This window comes from Epinephelus moara, chromosome 9 (assembly GCF_006386435.1).
Source record: "Epinephelus moara isolate mb chromosome 9, YSFRI_EMoa_1.0, whole genome shotgun sequence".
In the NCBI taxonomy this organism is placed as follows: domain Eukaryota; kingdom Metazoa; phylum Chordata; class Actinopteri; order Perciformes; family Serranidae; genus Epinephelus; species Epinephelus moara.
The window spans coordinates 5,922,988-5,944,297 of NC_065514.1; the positions used below are offsets into that span (position 1 = coordinate 5,922,988).

The 21,310-nt window shown below is 43.0% G+C and overlaps 2 protein-coding genes and 1 long non-coding RNA gene across 3 annotated transcripts in view; all 3 read right to left on the reverse strand.

Annotated features, from left to right (window-relative positions):
* zmiz2 (zinc finger, MIZ-type containing 2) overlaps positions 1-21,310 on the reverse strand; it is a 53,676-nt gene that overhangs the window by 4,575 nt on the left and 27,791 nt on the right. Inside the window, exons 5-18 of the mRNA XM_050052442.1 lie at positions 18,682-18,850; positions 14,377-14,580; positions 11,893-12,105; positions 11,724-11,807; positions 11,438-11,615; positions 10,195-10,336; positions 6,009-6,087; positions 5,544-5,675; positions 5,317-5,422; positions 3,310-3,467; positions 3,157-3,224; positions 3,004-3,072; positions 2,677-2,918; positions 1,168-1,289 (exon numbers count right to left, since the gene is read on the reverse strand). Coding sequence (XP_049908399.1) covers positions 1,168-1,289; positions 2,677-2,918; positions 3,004-3,072; positions 3,157-3,224; positions 3,310-3,467; positions 5,317-5,422; positions 5,544-5,675; positions 6,009-6,087; positions 10,195-10,336; positions 11,438-11,615; positions 11,724-11,807; positions 11,893-12,105; positions 14,377-14,580; positions 18,682-18,850 — 1,966 coding nt within the window. The remainder of the gene's footprint in view (positions 1-1,167; positions 1,290-2,676; positions 2,919-3,003; positions 3,073-3,156; positions 3,225-3,309; positions 3,468-5,316; positions 5,423-5,543; positions 5,676-6,008; positions 6,088-10,194; positions 10,337-11,437; positions 11,616-11,723; positions 11,808-11,892; positions 12,106-14,376; positions 14,581-18,681; positions 18,851-21,310) is intronic.
* LOC126395216 (uncharacterized) lies at positions 8,269-9,147 on the reverse strand. Its single transcript, XR_007570422.1, has 2 exons — positions 9,029-9,147; positions 8,269-8,774 (listed from the first exon to the last, which is right to left on the reverse strand). It is a non-coding gene; the product is annotated as an uncharacterized LOC126395216 (long non-coding RNA).
* Positions 12,662-21,310, reverse strand: part of ogdhb (oxoglutarate dehydrogenase b) — a 95,432-nt gene continuing 86,783 nt past the window's right edge. The window contains exon 24 of the mRNA XM_050052440.1: positions 12,662-13,036. The gene's annotated coding sequence lies outside the window, so the exon portion shown is untranslated. The remainder of the gene's footprint in view (positions 13,037-21,310) is intronic.

A 21,310-nucleotide genomic window follows, 5' to 3' on the forward strand; every position in this document is an offset into this window, starting at 1 on the left:
AGACTATCATATTTTTTTATTGACAAAAATATAGGCTGCTTCGGCTGATTTTTTTATGCGCACATGTGCCCCTAAATATTTTTTACAGTTCACACACACCTATTTTTAGTCGCAAATGCGAGTAAAACGCTCGCACTGTCGAGCGCTGCTGAAGACGTTCTTGAGATATTGCGTTAATAAGAATGGGATGTCCTAGTTCAGACACCTCTACGGCCGATATCTCCAACATTCGGCAACAAGCCCGGTCTCACTCTGAGGTCGCTGAAATCCGGCGCTTGGGCAGTGACTTGCGGTGTCAGAAACCAAAAGGCGTCCTTTAACTTCAGCATGATACGCTGCCGGTTGCTGTTACAATTTAATGGTGCCCAGCGGCATCAGGGGAAACACGGTGGGACAAGGATGAAAATTAAGGCGGTAAAGGTCCGACTGGGGCGGCCAGGAGGTGTGGTAGATGGGTCCGACAAACGCCGACTTTCACCCAAGAGAGCGGTATTTGCGTCCCCTAAGATTCTAAAGCCAAACCCTGTTCTTTTTTCCAAAACCCAACCATGTGTATCAGTTGTTGGAGGAAAAAAACATCAATTTGCATTGTCGTATTGACAGAGTGCTTTTATTTTGAAAGAGACTGTATGTTAACAGTAAATTTCCTGTGAAAACCGAAGTGTATTTTAAAAGACGACAATGCATGTAACAGGCAGAAGCTGACACAGCTTCCCAGAACGTCAACAACCAACACACCCAGGGTACTTTGCACGTCGTATCTGGACGTGGAAAGTCCATGACCCAACATCAATATGTGATGAGGTCAGAGTGAGAATGTGTTGCGGCAACCCACACCAAAACTATGTCACTTGACAAACAGCACTACAGGTAAAAGGGAAAATACAGATTGTTGATTTGGAGGTGAACTGTCCCTTTAAGTACGTCACATTCAGGCCTCAGTTCCGTGACAGTTACTGACTCTGGGTCTGTATGTAAAACAAGCTCAGAGCCTTCTGGCTGTTTTCTATTCATACTCTGGTTGTCATTGTTGCCCACTCGACCATTAAAGAAAATGCACTGAGTGAACCAAACAGAAAAGACAGTGATCCTCTGTCAAGAAGACGGACAGAAGCCTGCTCATACATATGTTACGTACGAGAGAGAGGTGTTTTAAAGGTGTCTAACCTGCTCAGACTGATATGGGATTGGAGGAGGAGGTCCAGAGGGGGCGTACTCTCCCAGTGTTGGGGTGCCAGGAGTGTTGGGGAAGTCTGTGAATCCTGCTTGGCTGGAGAATCCCTGGCTCCCTACGAGACCAACACAAAACAAATGTTACTTCCAAATAAAAACAGGTCAGTGTAGACTTTTGTTTTCTGTTGCATAATAGTGAGCAGAGAAAGTGCTTCCAGCTGTAGGACGTATGCAGGGGGGATGGGGACACTGACACTGTACTCTGTGGTCTCTGCTCTTGAAATGTTGTTCTGGGTCACTTCCCATCTTAGAGCAGATGCACTGCCATTGTGTACAGTGTGTGTATACAAAGATTACAAACATTACATACAGCACCAGTCAACAGTACAGATCCCTTACTCCACGTTTATAAAGATCTTTTACACTTTTAAACCCACGAGAACGTAGTTTAAAGTCCAAAGTATTTCTCTTAATTTATAACACATAAACTATAACTTATAACGATAATTTATATAACAAAATATAGTGTAATTGTGAGCAGAAATAAGGACATTCTAACTGTTTATTAATGTATAGCATTTGTCAGCAAAGTGTTTTAGAGGTGGAGAGAAAATGTTGCTAATAGTTTGGCCCTCTGCTAACCGAAGTTAAAGACTCACCACTGCGGTTTCAAGTTCACTTTTATGTAGCTAACATTAGCTAATGTCTTGAATCACAGTTTGTCCTCCGCCTCACTCCCCGCCACTAAAGACCACTTCACAGGGAGAAGAGCAGGCAGCAGCTCTAGAGACTGACCACCAATCAGCAACCGCAGTAACACAAACACCAGCTTTGGGGGACTGGACAGTCCAGACTCCCTGCCAGATCAGCAAACTTTCTGTTGCTGCTGTTACACAGATTGGATCCTGTGCTGCTGTTGGCCACCAGCCTGCTGTGACACCAGTTCCTGGGGGGGTTGTGGTGGTCAAATTTGAGCTGCTACAGCCAGCCATCTCCCAAGCTGCTGCCCGCTCTACTCCCAGGGAAGCAGTCCACAGTGGTGGGGAGCGAGGCGAAGGGAGCGTGGGGTGGCTAGCAGCTAATTCTGTCTCATTTGTGTGGTGAGGAAGGGAAAGTGAGCTCTACGATGGCACGAGAAAAAATAAATCAGTGTATGGCAAACACAGCTTGAGAACTAAGGAGTACCTGTACTTTATTTGTCTATTTAAATTTAATGCTACTTTATACTTCTACTCCACTGGAGAGGAAGCACTCCTTAGTTCTCAAGCTGTGGTTGCAAGTTATTTTACAAATTAATTTTGCATACACGGGGCATTTTTCTGCATGGAGTACTTTTACTTTGGATACTTTAAGTAACTTCCTCCTGATTATATCTACATAAGTAACATTTTCACTGCAGGGCTTTCACTTGGAGTCATTTTTACTGTGTGGTAATAGTACTTTTACTCAAGTAAAGGATCTGGATACTTCCTCCACCAGTCTCAGTCTCAGTCTCGCCTCTACCTGGCCTGTTGTAGTCGGGGGTGTTCCTGCCCCCTGCAGTCAGACTGTGGTAGGGGGACGACGCTGGGCCCAGAGCGGCGATCATCTCCATCACATTAGGCAGGACCATGTGACTCGGGCTGACTGTTCGGCAGCGTTTCAGGACCGGACCGTCGGGCTCCTCCTTTATGTGCAGGTCTGGTTTGACGGGCACCGGCCTCCAGCCACACACTGGGTCTATGGTGATCTCCTCGTAGTCAGAACTGAGGGAGGACGACACAAACGGGTTAGTTAGTCACTGGATAAACACACCAATTATTTACATGAACTCCAAATGTAAACACTTACTTCTGGATGTAGACGAGGATCCCGAGCATGTACTGGTCCACCTCCAGACCTTCTAGCAAAGCTGTTTTACTGTGAAGGAGAGTAACAAGTTGAATTTAATGTTGAGAAGATTTCATGCTAAAAGGTGCAGTGACAAACTGATGCAGGACGTACTTGCACACAGGACATCTCCAGGTCCCTCTTTCACAATTAAGCTGCAGATAGGACTCCAGGTCGAAACACTGCAACATGAAAGACATCAATGTGTGAGAGTTAATTTGCATGTGTACGTCCATGTATACATGTAAGAGTGTTTGAGACCCCTACCTGTATGTGTCTGCAGTCATGACCTCTGGCTGGCAGCTGGATTCGTCTGAATGTGATCGGGCATTTCAGGGAAACTTTGATTGCTGTCTGCTCTACGCCATCCTCTCCGTTCAGACCAGGGGTCCCGGGAATAGTGCCGCTACTGAAATTTCTCTTTACTGAAACAATGAAACAATAAAATGTGAGTACAGTGACTTTACTGCTCTGTGAGAAATGTAGTTCTGTTGCTCAGGACAGCTCAGAGCATCTTCTGAATTCAGACACCTGGAGAGGTGTCCACTGGTTCCCAAACTTTTTAGACGACAGCATTATTTTTCATAATCAATTCATGAAATTAAGTTTGCTTTTGTTTCTGTCTGTCTGTCTGTCTGCGACTAGTCTTTCAAACTGCTGCTTTGTGTGCACATTTATAACTGTATGCTCAAGGATCTCTCGTTGTTGCGGTGATTCGCAGTTACTGAAAACCTGTTTTTTTGCCTGTTTTACTTTGACTGCTGACTCACTCCTCTTTACCGGTAATCAAGTGGCAAAAGCATAGAGCAAATTTCCAGAAATCGTCTCGGCTACTGTTTGGTGCAGGACACATTTGTCCTTTGTCATGGCTTAAAAACTGACATCCAAAGAAAAGTTTGGTCTCATTTTTGAATCGTCACATCTGCAGATGAAGTCCATACCTGATATGTTATCATCCATTAAAGTTAGGAACAACGCAAGATAAAAAACAACAAAAATTGTAAGGGAGCCGGTAGGGACAATTCCACTGGGCACAACTGCCCCACATGTACTGTCTAGAGAGGCTGTTATCAGCTCTGGCGGCTGCCTGGTGGAGATCTGAGCTCTACTGAGAGCACTTTTCTAGTTTTCATTTTGTTCTTATCAAAAGTAAAATACTTTCTGATTAGGGTGAACAGGCAGTTTAATGGGACATGTGATACTGCTGCTTTTTGAAAAATGTCAGTCTGTCTCTCCCAAACCCCAAAATTACGTCATCTAATGTCTTGTTTCATGCTCATGCCAAAGGGTTTTAGTTCACCGTCATGGGAGAGTGTGTAAAGCTGCCAATATTTGAACATAAGAAGCTGCAATAAGAGTATTTTGGGTACTTTTATAGTACTTTTCTATGAAAAATGACTCAGACCGATTAGTCGACTACTAAAATAGTCACTGATTATTTTAACAGTCGATTAGTCATCGATTAGTCGACTAATCGTTGCAACCCTAATTCAAAAAAGTGTATTCATCCTTTATTTGCCTGAGACACACTGTTGCTCAATTTAAGATTGTGCACCAACTCCACTGGTCCAGAGCTTGGTTGGCTAAGATTTGCAGTGATATTGACCCTACATGCCACAGGTGTCAACAGTCTTCTCAGCCACTTTATGTCACATGTCCGAAACAATTTCATTTCTAGGATTTAATACTTAAAACTTTCTCAACAATGTCTGGCCGGCTGGTTGCCCCATCTATGTCCATGGCAATATTTGGAGTAACTCCTCTAGATGATAACTTAAGTAGAGTCCATGCGGACATCGTCTCTTTCTGTTCACTTCTGGCCAGAAGACTCATCCTGTGTAAATGGAAGGACTCTCCAACATATGGACGTTGGATCAAGGATGTTATGTATCATTTACAACTGGAGAAAATCCGTTGTTTCATTAAAGGATCAACTGCACGCTTCTTCCCCACCTGGCAACCATTTCTAACTTTTGTGGCTAAAATGGAAACTGAAAAATTGCGACGAGGCATGCTGTACTGCCCTACTTATGTCACACAAGTTAATTAATTTGTAGTAATTTTCCCCTTTTTTAAATTTATGTACATATATCTTTATTGAATGGCCGATAAAAATACCTTGTTTAAAAGAGGTACAGTACCTCAGAACTGTACTTTACTACAGTGCTTGAGCTACTTTCCACCACTGGACACACATCCACTCAGGTAAGCTAAAAAAAAGCTACTGTTTTGTACCAAAGTGCTTTCAAATTAAAACGACAGATTACAACTCACTCTTGGTGATGCAGTGCTCAGCCGGCAAGAGCCTCTTCTTCATCAAACCCTGCAGGACAGACCTGACAGACGGCCGGTGGACCAGCTGTAACACAAACAGGTGGGACTGCGGAGAGATGGGAGGAGAAACCATTATTCAAAATGGGATTTTAATGTGAGACATTTAATGTGCTGGACTGTGGGAGCCGAACCCAGAGGCAGGAAGCTGTCATCTAAAGGCTACTTACACAACAGCAGGCGGTTACGGTGATCTGTACGGTGTTACGACCCGGCTGACACACTGGTTTTAGGTACAGCGGCTTGTGGGAGGTTTTGTTGTCTCCTCTTTCAATGCACAGAGGAGTTGCGTTGACACTCACCTGATACAGACGAGAAAAAGGGACAGAATTAAATGACAAGTGGCTTTTTTAGCCTTGTTGGATCTATAAATGTTTTACAACATGACCTTTAAAAACTTTTAACACACTGTAGTAACTCATATCCTTTTAAAATTAATAATAATTATCACAGCAATAAAGTTTAACAGTCAATAACAGCATCCAGGAGGTATCAAATCTCTACAGTGATGACATTTTTAACACAATCTGTCCTTATGCTGACAACAAATAGGAAAAGAGGGCTTAAAAAAAAAAAAAAAAACAAATAGCCAAGACTCAAGTAATAAAATGTATGTAACAGCTGAAGACGCTTACTTGTACAGAGGCAGGCCAGTTTGTGTTCATCTGTCTGTCCTCATGGTGGTAACACTTAAACTGCAGCTCCAGATCAGGTCTGCAGGAGGCGACACAACACAGCTATCAGGCACAGACTGGGTGGGGTTATCAGACATTCCTCACTTGGTTTTTGTCTTCATGAAGGCTTTAACAATCAGCCAGGAAGAGAAACGGAGAGCTCTGAATTCACACTGACACTTCGTGTTATGTGTCAGATAGAGTTTTAAAAAGGTTATAGCTAAAATCTGGAGCAAAACAATTCATGATTGTTTTGTTAATCACCAAATATCTGTCCTGTAAAGTGGAACATTAGTCTGGTGTTAAAAATGATGATTTCAAATCTTACTTTGAAGGTATACCCCTTGAGATCTTGTTTTCAAGGGGGTCCTGAGGCACCAAAAAGACACTATCATTGTTATAATTATCAAAGATTTCTGAGATAATGAGGCACTTTGTGTTTCTTTTGGATGTAATTTAAGGTGTGACAAGAAAAATATGGTTTATTTCTGTTTTCTGGACACCAGAAAACCTGAAACAATCCCTTAGTGGTTAAAAGGTCTCTCAAGTGTGTCTTCTTTGCAATCAAGGAAATATTAAGCAACTTAGAAAAACTGTGAGGAATGATGCCATAACAGAAATTTCTTTGTTCTGAAGTACAAAGCGATGACTTCAGCACTGTATTGATTTGTGAAAGTGATCGCAGCACTCAAGCCAAGAATATAAAGTCAACTTTCTTTTATTAACACTGATGAGCTGCAAAGCTTCTTTTATCAGACTCATGAAAAGATGCAACAGTCTGAAGGCTCAACGATATGAAAACAACAGTGTTTACCGATCAGTGGTGACACACAAAGCAGGCTTGATTTCAGACAGTCATAATCAGTCAGAAACAATATCAAAAAAGGAAAGTACCAAGTGAGCAAAAGACGCTAGAAAAAGACAAAAAAAACCTAATGAATAAATAATACAAGAAGAAAATAAAATCCTTTTTGACCACGTTTTGTGCAACATATGACGGTAAAACAACAAATAAAGACGCTGAAAGTCAGTACGTTTACATCAATTTATTGTGTTAGTTAGACTAAAACTGGACTTTTAAAATACACGTAAACAAGTTAGTCTGACACCTGAAGGATGGGACAACTTTGGGACAAGATTTCTGAGACATTTTCATACACATGTAAAATAAACCATGGACCCAGAGCCACGGGTCTCTCCTGAGCCCAGATCTGTGCTTTGGCCTTTTCATCACTGCTAGCAAAACGTCTCAGTCTGTTCAACAGGAAGTCCCCTCTGTTTGGCTGCTGGGTCAATGATGTCATGGCTCACTTGAAGTTGGAAAAGCTCAGATATACCACTCAAGGATCAGTCAATGAATGGCAACCATTCCTGGACTATTATGATAATGTCTATACTTGAAGAAATGTGATCCAATGCCTACAGGTGCTTATTATGGTATCAAACTGTGATATTGCCCCCTCAGTGTTTTTTTAATTGATTTATATTTTGTCTATTGACGCCTATTTTGTATAAGTAGTGGTGTTCATTTGTTTGTCTGTGCTGGCCAGCCTCGGGGAGGGGCGAGGTGGGATTGGGTGTCGTGGGTTTAGAGAGTATTTGGTCCATGGTTGTTTTGGTGTCAATAATAAAACAATAAAAATAATCAAATAATGTCAGTCCGACTGAAATCGTACTAAATCGAATTTCTCAAAGTCAGACTAACACACCCAGGTTATGCAACTGGGAGTTGAATTCCTCCTGCATGCATACAGTCAATTGCATCCCAAATTGGCCGAGGCGCTCTGCACATGCTCCACGGTTTCCATCCAGGGCTTTGACCCAGAAGTCGAACAGCATTAAATGCTTAACAGAATAAGAAGCTGGTAACAACATGGAGAAATCTACATCCAGAGCTGTACACTTTTGGACGGACGAGGAGACACACGCTGCATCTCAAATCGCGTGCTTCTGTACTTACACACACGCTGCATCTCAAATCGCGTGCTTCTGTACTTACACTTAAAGGGAAATTTCGGTTTATTTCAATCTGTCTCCTATCGTCCTAAATTTGTTTCAAGTGACTAGTGACATAAAAATAATAGTTAGCATGTTAGCCGTTAGCCTAGATACAGCCGGGGCGCATAGTAGCGTCAGACCTGTTAAAACGTAAGTGAACGGGCAACCTTCAAGTGCAAAGTTAGTCCACTAAACAAGCTTTTTTTCCACAAAGACCGCCTCATATCGTTAGGATAAATGTCAGAGAACATATAGAAAACGACATGTAAACGTGTTGTCTTACCTTACCGGTGTGCTGCCATGTTTGTTTACCATTTAGCTCTGCTTTCCAAAGCGCGGCCGAAATATATCTCGCGAGCTCTAGATAAAGCCCAGCTGGATACTACTCCAGGTGGAGGTGTCTCGTCCTCGGTCACATCCAGACCTTGAAAATAAGGCTGCAACCGGTCCCATTCCTTGCAACAGAGGCATTCCTCTTCTGTGGGCACTGGGGCACAGCATTCACAGGTACACCACCAATCTCCAGAGCTACGCAGCCTTGCAGCAGCCATTCCTCCTCTCTCGTCCTCTACCTGTTGCGCCTCTCTCTCTCTCCTCCTCCGTTCTTCAATTTCACGAAGCTCTTCGTCAGTGTATTCTGGCTCAAATAAATAAGGGCGGCCATCAAACTCTGCAAAATCAAATTCCTCCTCCACAAAGTCGAAGTCTGGCAAAAAGTCAGCCATTATTCTATAAATCTTTCATAAAATAAATGAATGAACTTTTCAGGCTACTGTCCGGTTCTGCCTTCCAGCTGTTGCTGCTTGTTCTCGCGAGATTTCAGGCACGGTATGAGATCGCTGCTTGTTCTCGCGATATTTCGGTCACACTTTGGAAAGCAGAGCTAAATGGTAAACAAACATGGCAGCACACCGGTAAGGTAAGACAACACGTTTACATAAAACATACTATGCGCCCCGGCTGTATCTAGGCTAACGGCTAACANATAAATCTTTCATAAAATAAATGAATGAACTTTTCAGGCTACTGTCCGGTTCTGCCTTCCAGCTGTTGCTGCTTGTTCTCGCGAGATTTCGGTCACGCTTTGGAAAACAGAGCTAAATGGTAAACAAACATGGCAGCACACCGGTAAGGTAAGACAACACGTTTACATAAAACTTACGTTTTAACAGGTCTGACGCTACTATGCGCCCCGGCTGTATCTAGGCTAACGGCTAACATGCTAACTATTATTTTTATGTCACTAGTGACTTGAAACAAATTTAGGACGATAGGAGACAGGTTGAAATAAACCGAAATTTCCCTTTAAGATTTTGAGTGCGTTCACACTGAGAAGTATGGAAAAATACAGTGCACTATCAGTACCCAGATGGTGCACTCAAAACAGTCAAGAAGTTGAGTGTGGAACTATGGACACTTCTCACATTCAGTGGTCGCCATCTTGGCTACTTAGCGGAAGGGGAGGGACCACTTTTCAAACTGGAAATAGCGACCGAGGACTGTGCGACCGTGAGCGTCGCTGCATTGTATAAACACGTGTTTTTTGCACTAAGCACCACTATACTGTTGTCAGGTATAAGCCAGCAGTATGTTTATTGGGTTAATTTAGCAGTCTGTAATGATTTGGTACCACGAACGATAACGCGAATGCTAATTTATAACTAGCTAATTTGCGGTATTCATTTCCGGTGAGTGCACAACGGCCATGTTTGGTTTGAGACAACACTACCCTGTCGAAATTTGCGCACTACGCCAATAAGTACATAGTGCACATAGTATACTACATGGAAGTGTACTGACGGAAGTATGTGATTTGAGACACACCAACAGTTCATGCTGTGTCAGCTGAAATTAAATATTTCAAAATATAATGGATGGGAGGAAAACACGGAATGATGACCTGTTCAAAAAAGTGGCAAAACAGCTGGACGACGCTTGATTGTTTGGTCTGTGACGTAATAGATCAACCAGAAAAAGGTCCAATACTGACAAGCTGAAAGGGGGCATATCGCCACCTATCATAGCGGAGTCGGACAATAAATTGATTCTCTTTCCATGCTTGTACACTAGGACAAGGACAGTAGTCCGATTAAATGGCCTAATGGAGCTATAACCGTAGCTCGAGTGTGTGATTGGAAGGTCTTCCTACCTCAACATGAGTGTCTTGTAGACTGAGTCTCTCAGCTGGAAGGCGTGGTTACTGACGGCCAGGTTGTGCTCCAGTCTGAACGGCTCCAACACCACGCCGTCTCGTACCGGGAACGTCAGACGCAGGTCGTCACTCGGGTTACCTGGAGTGCAAAACAAGAGGTGGACTAAGAACCTTTGGAGAAACTTCACATGCACTTCCAACATAGCTCAAAGCAACTAAATTTAGTTCCTATATGATAGTGAACGGGGTTATAAAAAGTCCCTGCTCGGAGGATGGTTCAGGAACTTCCAGGCAAAGTGTGCAGAGCTGAATGACCCTGTGTTTGCTGCAACTTGTGTAAGACTTCATTCATAAAATAAGGAAGTACTGAGTGCTGTTAGTATAGCCTTCAGGACGAGAGACAGACATTTATTCTTCTTTATTTAAGTTACATTGTTGGCTTTTCGATGCATCTTTATAAAAGAGGAAGACAAAGGGAGAGAGCGTCAGCTACAAGGACAGAAATAAGCTTCGTTTGCTAATTGTTTTATCATGGTCTTCAGTCTCAGTCTTTACATTCATTCACTACATTCACTCAGCAGGAAATACAAGGAACAACCTGATGAGACTGTTGTTTCCTCGTGTGTGAAAATTGTATTGTCATTGTTTAATCTGCCATTGTTGTAATTTGCCTTCTACTTGGTTCTTCAGAAGTGATGGCAATGCAGGTAACTCCTCAAATACATGCAGCAGGTCAGTTATAAGGTTTCTCCTCTACCCTGACCCTGTTAGTATTTTCCTCACAGTGCGAATGTGTCTGAAATGTATAAAAACTTAAACAGCTAACACTGAAATTGCCCTCATACTGTCTGTGCTGAAAAACCTGTATTCACTCTCTGTCTGAGACGCTTTACTTTAGCTCCTGTCTCTTTAAGAACACCTCCTGAAAAAGCCAAGTCTACTCTGACTGGTCAGCGTTTACAGGTCTTCCATATCTCTACATCTCTGCACTGACGTTGCAGCCGGGTAATGACTGTAATGGAGAATAGGGGCCCTTTCTACTATGGAAAAATCACCACTAAAGGTTTTAAACACAACCAGACATGTTCCAGCGAGAATATGATCCGAAATCAGAGACATTAAAAACATCAGCAAACAAGATTTCATGCTTCCCCGATGTTAGCATGTAGCTACATGTAGTGTATGTGATGTGAACACTTGCAGCAGCGTGCCTGGAGACTACTGCAGACTTGTGTCTCACCTGTCGAGACCTGCTGGGCGCTGATGTTGGGTTTGGTGTCCGGTGGGAGGTAGGGGGGTTTTGTGTCCTGACCCGGGGACAGGTAGGGAGGTATGGAGGTCCCGGGCGTCATTGGCGGCGTGGGGTTCCCTCCCATCGGCGAGCTGGGATACCCAGGCATCACTCCACCCCGACCTGGCTGAGAGACGAGGAAGAGGACGAGTGTCATCATCATCATCAGTACATTTCTCTGTGTCATTACTCAGTCATTGAATAAGGCACTGAGTCGAGTGCATACATGACTTACGCCGTTGACTGCAGCCTGTGTGAAGGCGTTGTATCCTCCTGCTCCTCCTGACGGCAGGCTGCCCTGACCATTGAATGGCTCCGACTGGTGAACAGACAGGAAACATGACACTCAGCTAACGATCCACACAGCCAGGCTTTGTAAAGTCAGAGGAAATAGAAGTGCTCACCTTATAATACTGTGGGGGATTGGGCTGGCCGGCTCCAGGAGGGAACTGTCCTGGGTTGTGTGATCCAGAAGTGTACTGTCCCATGAGAGGCATCCGACTGGAGGGGTAAGAGGGCGAGGGGGCACATCGCTGCTGTGGACCGGTGGGGTACTGCAGAGGCTGAGACGGGTACCCTGACATCCCTCCAGAGCCGTACTGCTGCACCGGGAAACCCTGGGAAGGAGAGAGGAGTATTTGACAAATACAAAACACAGAAGTGGAGTCAAAGGAGCAGAATTCAAACAGAAGCCTGAACCTCACACCTGTGTTACAAAACCATGAAACACTGAGTCACATTATCTCTTTGTTGACAAATATATGTTGATGTTGTTGCACCTCGAGACTCTCACTTCCTCTTTCACGACTGAGGGCACTAAGTTCACAGCTGTAGATCATGAAACTGGAAATTGATGATCATCGGGGGTGTTGGAAAAAATTTGCAAACTGGACAGAGAACCTAAGCCTGGTAAGACCATCCTGATGACATGAGCTCAACCTTCTGTTTCGCTCTGTGAATCAGTCTGGCCTCGCTGCCGCCACACTTTGCAGAATTAAAATCTAATCGGGGACAATCAGGGATTCTCACCATAAGCCTCTTTTACACTGCCAGATTTTCGGCAAATGTTGGGCCGGTAAGCTGCGAGCGTTTAGACTCACAGAGCCGGATTGGCGAGTTGATCCGAGGTGCCCAATTTTCCACCTCGTAGGGTAGACATATTGGTGGAACCTTTTTGGTTTAAAAAGAACGAGGTGCCCTTCCACCACGGGAGGGGCTGTTGATGACTTGTGGGAGGAGCTGTTGATGACGCCGCACGTGCGACCTACTGGCGGTGGATAAACAGGAAACAGCTGATAGCAGGAATTAGCGAGCAGCTAGTAGCAAGAGGGAAACACAAACCTGACAGACACTGTAAAGATGAGCAACTGGGGAGACAAGGAATTGCGCGCCCTCCTTGTCCTCGCAAACGAAGAGGCCATTAACCGTCAGATGACGGGGACGGTGAAGAACGGGCCGACTTACGAGAGAATCGCCGAAGGACTGACCAGCCGCGGCTTCCCTCCCACGTCACTGTTTACGTCACACGCTGAGCTACACGTTTTGTTACTTGCTCACGCCCCCCATTGCCCCGAAAAAGGCGCCTACTGTATAAACAAAAGTAGGTAGGCGGCATTTTGCTGCACTCCCCGATTTTGTTTTTATACTGCCAATGCTGAAAAAAGACTGATTGGGCTTTCCTGCAAATTTGCATAGTTCCTATTTAAAAAGGGTTTGAGTTGACAACGCCAGCAGCCAATCAGGGACTGCACTGTAGTTGATGACGTAAAATGCAGGCCACAGGTTGCACAACAGTAACGGCGGCTCCCTTCATAGTAGAGTTAATACAGCAATAAGTGAAGTTATTGCAGAAATCGTCAAACAAGTTGTCAGTCAAGGCGAGTACTCCCGCCCACTGGAAGTGTTTGGGGCGTCAGCAGGGCGAGGATGGTCTTACCAGGCTAGGATAATCTAACCTGCACATGCACATCTTTCCTCCTCCACTGCCTCTCAGACCTTTTACACATACTTCCAAAAAGAAAGGTTTTCAATTAAGTCAAGCGCTTCTTCAACAAAAAAAACCCCTTCTGTTTTAATTTCTTAAAGGGCCATTGCAAGTGATACAGACAAGAACAGCAATAACTGTGTAACACTGTGAAACCCTGATATTTTTGGAGGCAGTGATCGTACCGTAAATATCTTGCAACCCCAGAAGCTAAGATCACATGACCCTTTTCACTCAGCAAAAACCGCCCCACATTCACCCCCCAACAATAGGGTGTTATGGGTGTGGCTAAATGAGATTAAATACACTGGAACTTCTTAATTAACCAGGACAATTTGTCTGTCAGTCAGTAAATATTCACAGGGTGGGGAGCAGGGGTGTAGTGCTAGCAGAGTGCACTTTTTCTTGAAGATCCAATCATCACTAACGCATGAGTCATGCAGTAGATACAATAAAAACTAAAGGAATGGTCAAAGTTTAAGGTGTGTCGACTGATTCAAGACGTCAACTCATGCGTGACGCAGCATGGAAACACTCCACCTTAAAAGCTGCCGGTGGTGGCCTCAGAGCAGCAGTCAATTAGATAATTCTTTTCTGAATCTTTAGCTGCTAAGTGTGAACTAGTGACGATGAAACGGCAGCAAACCATCCTTCATTTTATGGTTATAGCTGACTAATGTATGTGAACTTGCCGCCGTGAGAACAGTGGTTACGTAACCCCCTCCTTTCACCTGTCAAGTGTAGAGTATAGTTCATTTCCTGCTGATTGACTGATCAATTAATTGCTCCAGCTCAAATCAAAACTGCTCCCTACTTATCTAATATTAAGATATAAAAAGATCTTCTGTATTCTGACTGTGTGAGCAGACACTGACTGGTGACCCCCCCCCCCCCCCCCACTGACCTCTGAATGAAAAGGTCGTTTGAGCCCCTGCTGAGGACCGGGATACCCTCCGTGCTGAGGCATCTTCTGAGCCTGGGCAGGGTGAGTGGGATACAGGCCTGCGCTGGAAGGTGGAGGCCCGGGCCTGGAAGAGACCATCCCTGGAGGGCCGCGGGGGCCCGCATGAGACAGGAACTGGGTGCTGTAAGAGGATGCTCCACCCATCTGGGAGGGAAAGGAAGTACAATAGCAGGGGTAAGGAACAAAGCTCGCTGGGTGGCAGCACAGGGAGGTGGCAGAGTGTGGACAGACAGATCTAAATCATTCCAGAGAAGTGGAACAAGGACTAAAACCAAGCAGAAGTTGTGATGACTTCAGAAAATATCAGCACAGCTACAGGTTACTACATACAGTGCCTCACAAAGTGTATTTCTTATTTTGTTATATTACAACCAGGTCAGACTATGAGATGATGGGCCCCTGGGCACAGATATGCAAAGGCCCCACCACCTCTCCGACATAGGAGCCAGACACACAGACTTGTTGTGGGTTTTTTTCATCTCTTTCTGGTCATTTAACATCTTTTTGTAGTCACCTTGAGATTGTTTTGTGTCCCTTTAAGATAATTTTGTGGCTGTGTAGGTCGTTTTGTGCTGCTTGTAGTCATTTTGTGTCTCCTTGTGGTTGTTACGTTTCTCTTTGTAGTCTTTTTGTGTCTCTCTGTGGAGGCTTTGCCTGTTTTTGTAGTTATTTTGCATCTCTTTTTTGGTCGTTTTGTGTCAGTTTGTGTCTCCTAGTGGTCGTTTTGTGTCCCTTAAAGTTCTCCTTGAGGTTGTTTTGTGACTTTTTGTAGCTGTTTGGGTCCCCTTTGAGTTATTTAGTATAGTAATTAGTAATTTAGTCATTTTGTGTCTCTTTTTGGACATTTATTGTCATTTTGTGTCTCTTTGTGTCTCTTTATAGTCCTTCTCTGTCTCTCTGTGGTTGCTTTGGCTCTTTTTTGTTAATAGTTTTTTTTTGCCTCTTTCCTAGTTATTTAAGTCATTTTGTGTCTCCTAGTGGTTGTTTTGTGTCCCTTTAAGGGAATTTTGTGTCTGTTTTGGTCGTTTTGTGTCTCTTTGTTGTCATTTTGTGTCTCCTTGAGTTTGGTTTGTGTCTTTTGTAGTTGTTTGGGTCCCTTTAAGTTAATTTTGTATCTTACTACACTAATTTTGTGTGTTTTTTTGGTCATTTTGTGGTTGTTTTGTGTCTCTTTAGGAAAATTTTGCGACTCTTTGCAGTTGTTATGCATCTTTTTGTGGTTTTGTGCCTCTGGGATAATTTTGTGTCTCTTTTTTGGTCATTTCATGTAATTTGTAGTCATTTTGTGTCTCCTTGTGGTTGTTTTGTTTCTCTTTGTAGTCTTTTTGTGTCTCTCTGTGGTGGCTTTGCCTGTTTTTGTAGTTATTTTGGTCATTTTGTGTCAGTTTGTGTCTCCTAGTGGTTGTTTTGTGTCTCTTTGTAGTCCCTCTCTGTCTCTCTGTGGTTGCTTTGCCCCCTTTTTATATATAGTTTTTTTTTTTTTTGCCTCTTTCTTAGTTATTTAAGTCATTTTGTGTCTCCTAGGGGTTGTTTTGTGTCTCTTTGAGGTTGGTTTGTGTCTTTTGTAGTTGTTTGGGTCCCTTTAAGTTAATTTTGTATCTTACTACAGTAATTTTGTATTTTTTTTTTGGTCATTTTGTGGTTGTTTTGTGTCTCTCTTGTCAGTCATTTTGTGTCTCCGAGTGGTTGTCTTGTGTCCCTTTAATTTTTTAATTTAATTTAATTTTATATACTTCATTAATCCCGAAGAAATTCAATTTTTCACTGTTTGTCAATTACACACAGGTCCGAACACACACACATGCACACAAACTGGACCTATACATGCACTAAGTGGAGAGATGTCAGAGTGGGCTGCCCATGACAGGCGCTCCGAGCGGTTAGGGGGTTCGGTACCTTCTCAGGGGCACCTTGGCAGTGCCCAGGAGGTGAACTGGCACCTCTCCAGCTACCAGTCCACGCTCCACATTTTTGGTCCAGACGGGGACCCTCCCAAGTTCCTATGGACTGAGCTACTGCCGACTGTGTTTTAGGAAAATTTTGCGTCTCTTTGCAGTCGTTATGCATCTTTTTGTGGTTTTGTGCCTCTCTGAGATAATTCTGTGTCGCTTTTTTGGTCATTTCATGTAATTTGTAGTCATTTTGTGTCTCCTTGTGTTTGTCTTGCCTGTTTTTTTTAGTTATTTTGTGTCTCTTTTTTGTCTTTTTTGGTCGTTCTGTGTCATTATGTGTCTCCTAGTGGTCGTAATGTGTCCCTTTGGGGTAATTTTGTCCCTGCACACAATCAGTCAAAATTATTTAAAAATTGCCAAATCTATCTTTTAATAACTGTACAGTGATGAGTGAACAGCTCTTCTCCCACTGAATGTGTGCCCATGTCTCTGCTTGAAAATCTCCTGAAGACAGGCGTAATTTCCTCAGTTACGAACGTTGATAAAATACTTTAAGTCCTCGATCTGAAAGTAAAAATGACCAAAACGTTTGGCCAGTTAGAACTGATTTTGATTTCCTCCTCTGAGAAGGGTAATGAACACAGCCACATAACTAGCTCAGAGGGTGTGTCTTAGGATTTATTTAATTTAAATCTTCAGAGTGAGTAAAGATTGTCTGCATTAATACATCTGTATATTGGGGTGCATGATGTTGTCCACTTACTTTGTTCTACTGAACTGGAGACAGAAATAACGATAGCATGTTTGTGAGCTTCTGCAGCGACTCTCATTTTGTAAACAAGTCGACAGTGTTAATAGTCTGGCAAGAGAGAGCGGCGTGAAATGATGTGATGTCTCTGCTGTTAATAAGAGGCATGTGTCATGAATCTGTGTAGGCAGCAGAAAATCAGCTTCTGCTTTGCACCCCTCCCACAGCCCTGCAACTAAACATCACAATCATCCAAACACCGGCCGCTGTGTTAAACTTGTAAAGGAAGAATTGTCCTGAACTTTGACTGATGAGTTCGTAAACTCTCAGTAAAAAGTAAAAGCTTTGTTTAAGTAAGCGACAGGTAACTTTTAAATCAATTGCATGATTAATTATTTCGAGATTTTCCAAACACAGAGAATAAAAGGATCGATCAGAAAATAAAACATTTCCTTAAGAGGTTTACTGGAAAGTTTAAGATCATCAGTCATAAAATAATCTTGTGAAGAGGGGCAGAAGTGCTTTTCCTGATTCTGTATTCAAAATTTCTTTTAAATGACAACCTGAATGTGACTGAAGAGGAAACACTACAGGTGAAAACATCACCAGTTTTGACATTTGACACATGTCTTCTTGTAGATTAGTGGTGTGGTGGTGGTAGTGGTGTATATTTTTGTTTGATTTTGGTTCTGGAAATGTATGAAACATGTGCATATTTAATTAGATATATGTATGTTTAAACATTAAATTTCAGAAAACTTCTAATACAAGAAAACATCTGTATAAATGTAAGTAATTAAATAGGGGTGTCTCATGGTGATATCAGTTAAAATTGTAACCCTGCTCACCTATAGTGTCTTATTTTTGGTCTTAAAATGTATGGAAATTTCCAATACATATCTTTAAAGGCTGTTTTCTCCCCGTTTTTTTTTTTTTTTTTAAATATCAATATTGTGAAGGTTTTTACAGAGGGGTTTGTTCATATATCATTCATAGCCTGATTTATAGAACGTTTTATTCACTAAAACATGGCAGAAATTGACTTAATTTAATGGCTGAATTCAAAAGGCTCTGGGGCAGCAGTTGGGAACAAAAGATGATGCCATAGTTGCTAAATTCATCCAAAATTGACCCGCAAATCAAAAGTGAACTGACTGAAGCTGCAGATTGTGTTTTCAGTTTTCTCAACTGCCGATAGCGACGCACTTCACACACTTTTAAGCTCTGAGATTGGATGTTTCCTGTCGAAATGCAGCTTGGGAATCACCACCTTCCACCCCAAATTTTCCAGACTTTTTATCAACAAAACAAATATTTTCTAACACAGTTGTTCATCTCCTGTGCTGATGATTCAACCAGGAGAGTTTCATGTCCATCCAAGGTGTGGAAGAGCTCCAACTAACACTGTTTATGGAGATAATGAAGGTGATTTTTACCTAATAATACCTTAATATGCTAGAAAACCAACATGGACAGGCGGCATTTGCACTGGATCTATTTTGTTCAGCCAAAAAAAAAAAAAAAGATGAATGAAAGTCACTGCTGCCCTCTGCAGATCCCACGCTTTACTACCGAAACACACATGTACCTGGCAGAGACATTTACCTGGCCATAGTTCAGCTCCTGGTTCTGTTTCTCTTGTATTGCTGCAACAGTTGCCGTAGCAGTGGCAGTTGCTGTGGCAGCGGCGGCGGCAACAGCAGCGGCAGCAGCCTGAGTGAAGTCTGAGGGAGGACGGACGCCCAGACCGGCACCTCCGCTGTTACCAGAGTAACTGCAGGGAGAGGGGAAGACGGGAAGATGAGTGGGTGCTGAACTAAGTGAACTCCGTGTGTGTGTGTGGTTTCGTCATGAGCGGTGAGTCATAGCAGTGGGTGAGAGCAGCCACGCTGACATATGTTGATGCAAAACCCCGCAGAAATAGCACAAAGCACAATATACAACACTGTTCAATTATCAGACTCTTTTGGTTTTTCTTTTTCTTTCATGATCAAAGTCAGGCTTGAAAAATGTTTCTTACAAAATGTGCTCGGCGTTAAAGGAACAGGAAACTCAAATCTGTGAATCTTTTCTCCGAAAAGTTAGCGTTAACTTTGTTTCTCAATTCTTGGAAATGGTTTTAGCTGCTGTAAATAGCTCCTGCATTGTTTCTTTACTTGAGTTTATCATCTTTATTTCCTGGTTGTGAAACACTCAGAGAAAAAGGTGCAAATCGGGAACATTTCTCTACCTGGGTGTCTCATCTGATGTGACGGTAAAGAATTACTTCGGGTCAAACTGGTACATCTGCAGGGCTCAACACTATGTTGGGGTTTTTTCCGCGTGCCTGGTTGAGCAAGTGAGTCAGAAATCCACCTGCCTGAAGTCAATTATTACTCAAAGTGTTTTATTTCTCAGCGGTTATCAAATAACAAAGAGTAAAATTAATTGTCATGAAAAAAGGTCAGATTTTATCCGTCTAGCTCTCAAACTTGTGGCAAATTGCAAAACATAGTTGGAGTGGTTTCTCCCTAGTCATTAGTTTAAGGTGAAAACATTTTAATATACTCAGCATCATACCTGCGTTTGGACGTGTCAGCGAGTTAGTAGCTGTCTGTGTCAAGTAGCTGTCCATTACTCAGCACTTCAAATTAAAGCTCTGTGCTGGAAATCCCTTATATTTCAAAATAAAGTACTTGCAGTCCATTCAGAGTGGACCAGCGACCCACTTTGGGATTGCAACCAACCAGCTGGGGACCACTGCTCTAACGCCACTCGACTAAACTCAACTTTCAGGCACATAAACTTTGTCTTTACCTGCTGCCATTTTCTGACGGAAGCCCGAAAGGTACTGTGCAAGTGCAACTCTCAGCAGAGAGGAAGAGGAAGCGACATGGTGCACTCCTTCCATCATCAGCTCCAGAAAAGACGATGTGTTTCATTCCTTTCTGGCATTTTATTTGCCCTGGTGGTAAGTCCTTATCGTTGAGCCCTAATATGGCAGATTTTTTAAAACATTCACAGAGCTTATTCTTTATTCCATACTTGTCCCATACTTTGGTTTATTACCAAACATCAGCAGAACTAATGAAACCTTTAGTTGTATTTAGTCCCTTAATCAATCATCTGTTGGTTTTGGGTGTAACATAGAGCTGCTTGATCAATTGAATTTTAATCTAGATTACGATTTGGGCTTTCAACGATTATGAAAACAAAATAATCAACATAAAACGATTATGCGCTTCTTGTCAGTTTACTCTCATTGTCTTGTGTTCCAAATCAAACGCACCCGGAAGCCGCGCATGCGCAATACTGCCCGCTCCCCTCCTCTCCTCTATTCACTCCACGAACTAGTCAAGTAGGTGAACTACGAATAATGCGAGGGGCAGGTGAACGCGGAAGATTTCAAAAACAGCGTGCAGAAAATGGCAGAGGGAAAGCGAGAGAGGTTGGTCTGTGTGTGTGCGCGCGCGCGCATCGGGGCCGAACTCCGCTGTGCGCAATACAGAGAGCAGAGGAGAATTGTAAACNAAAAACAGCGTGCAGAAAATGGCAGAGGGAAAGCGAGAGAGGTTGGTCTGTGTGTGTGCGCGCGCGCGCGCATCGGGGCCGAACTCCGCTGTGCGCAATACAGAGAGCAGAGGAGAATTGTAAACGCACGACCATGTAGAGACAGAAATGACATACTGTCGTGTAAACAATATAAGTCATCACATGTGCTGCATAATCGTTTGCATAATCGTGATTTCGATTTTTTGATCAAAATAATCGTGATTATGATTTTTTCCATAATCGAGCAGCCCTAGTGTAACATGAATTCAACCAATCAGAATGTCATCTGCCATTCCCTTTAAAAGCCAGGTGTGCCTGCACCTGGCCCGCTGCTATTTACATGGCGGACTCGTCTAATTGGAAAAGTGAGAGTAAACTTGACACGGGAAAATATAACTATACTTTTAGCTTCTGAAATAATTAAGTCACGCTGCTCCTTGGGCGTGAGTGCGCACAGCCTCTCTGTTAATTGGGAGTCAGACAGCAGCTCTGCAGCTCTACTCTCTGCTATGTTCACATTTTACGGAATGTTAATACACCGCGTTCCAAATTATTATGCAAATTGTATTTAAGTGTCATAAAGATTAAATTTTTTGTTTTTCAATTAAACTCATGGATGGTATTGTGTCTCAGGGTTCTTTGGATGAATGAAATCAATCTCAGACACCTGTGATAATTAGTTGGCCAGGTGAGCCCAATTAAA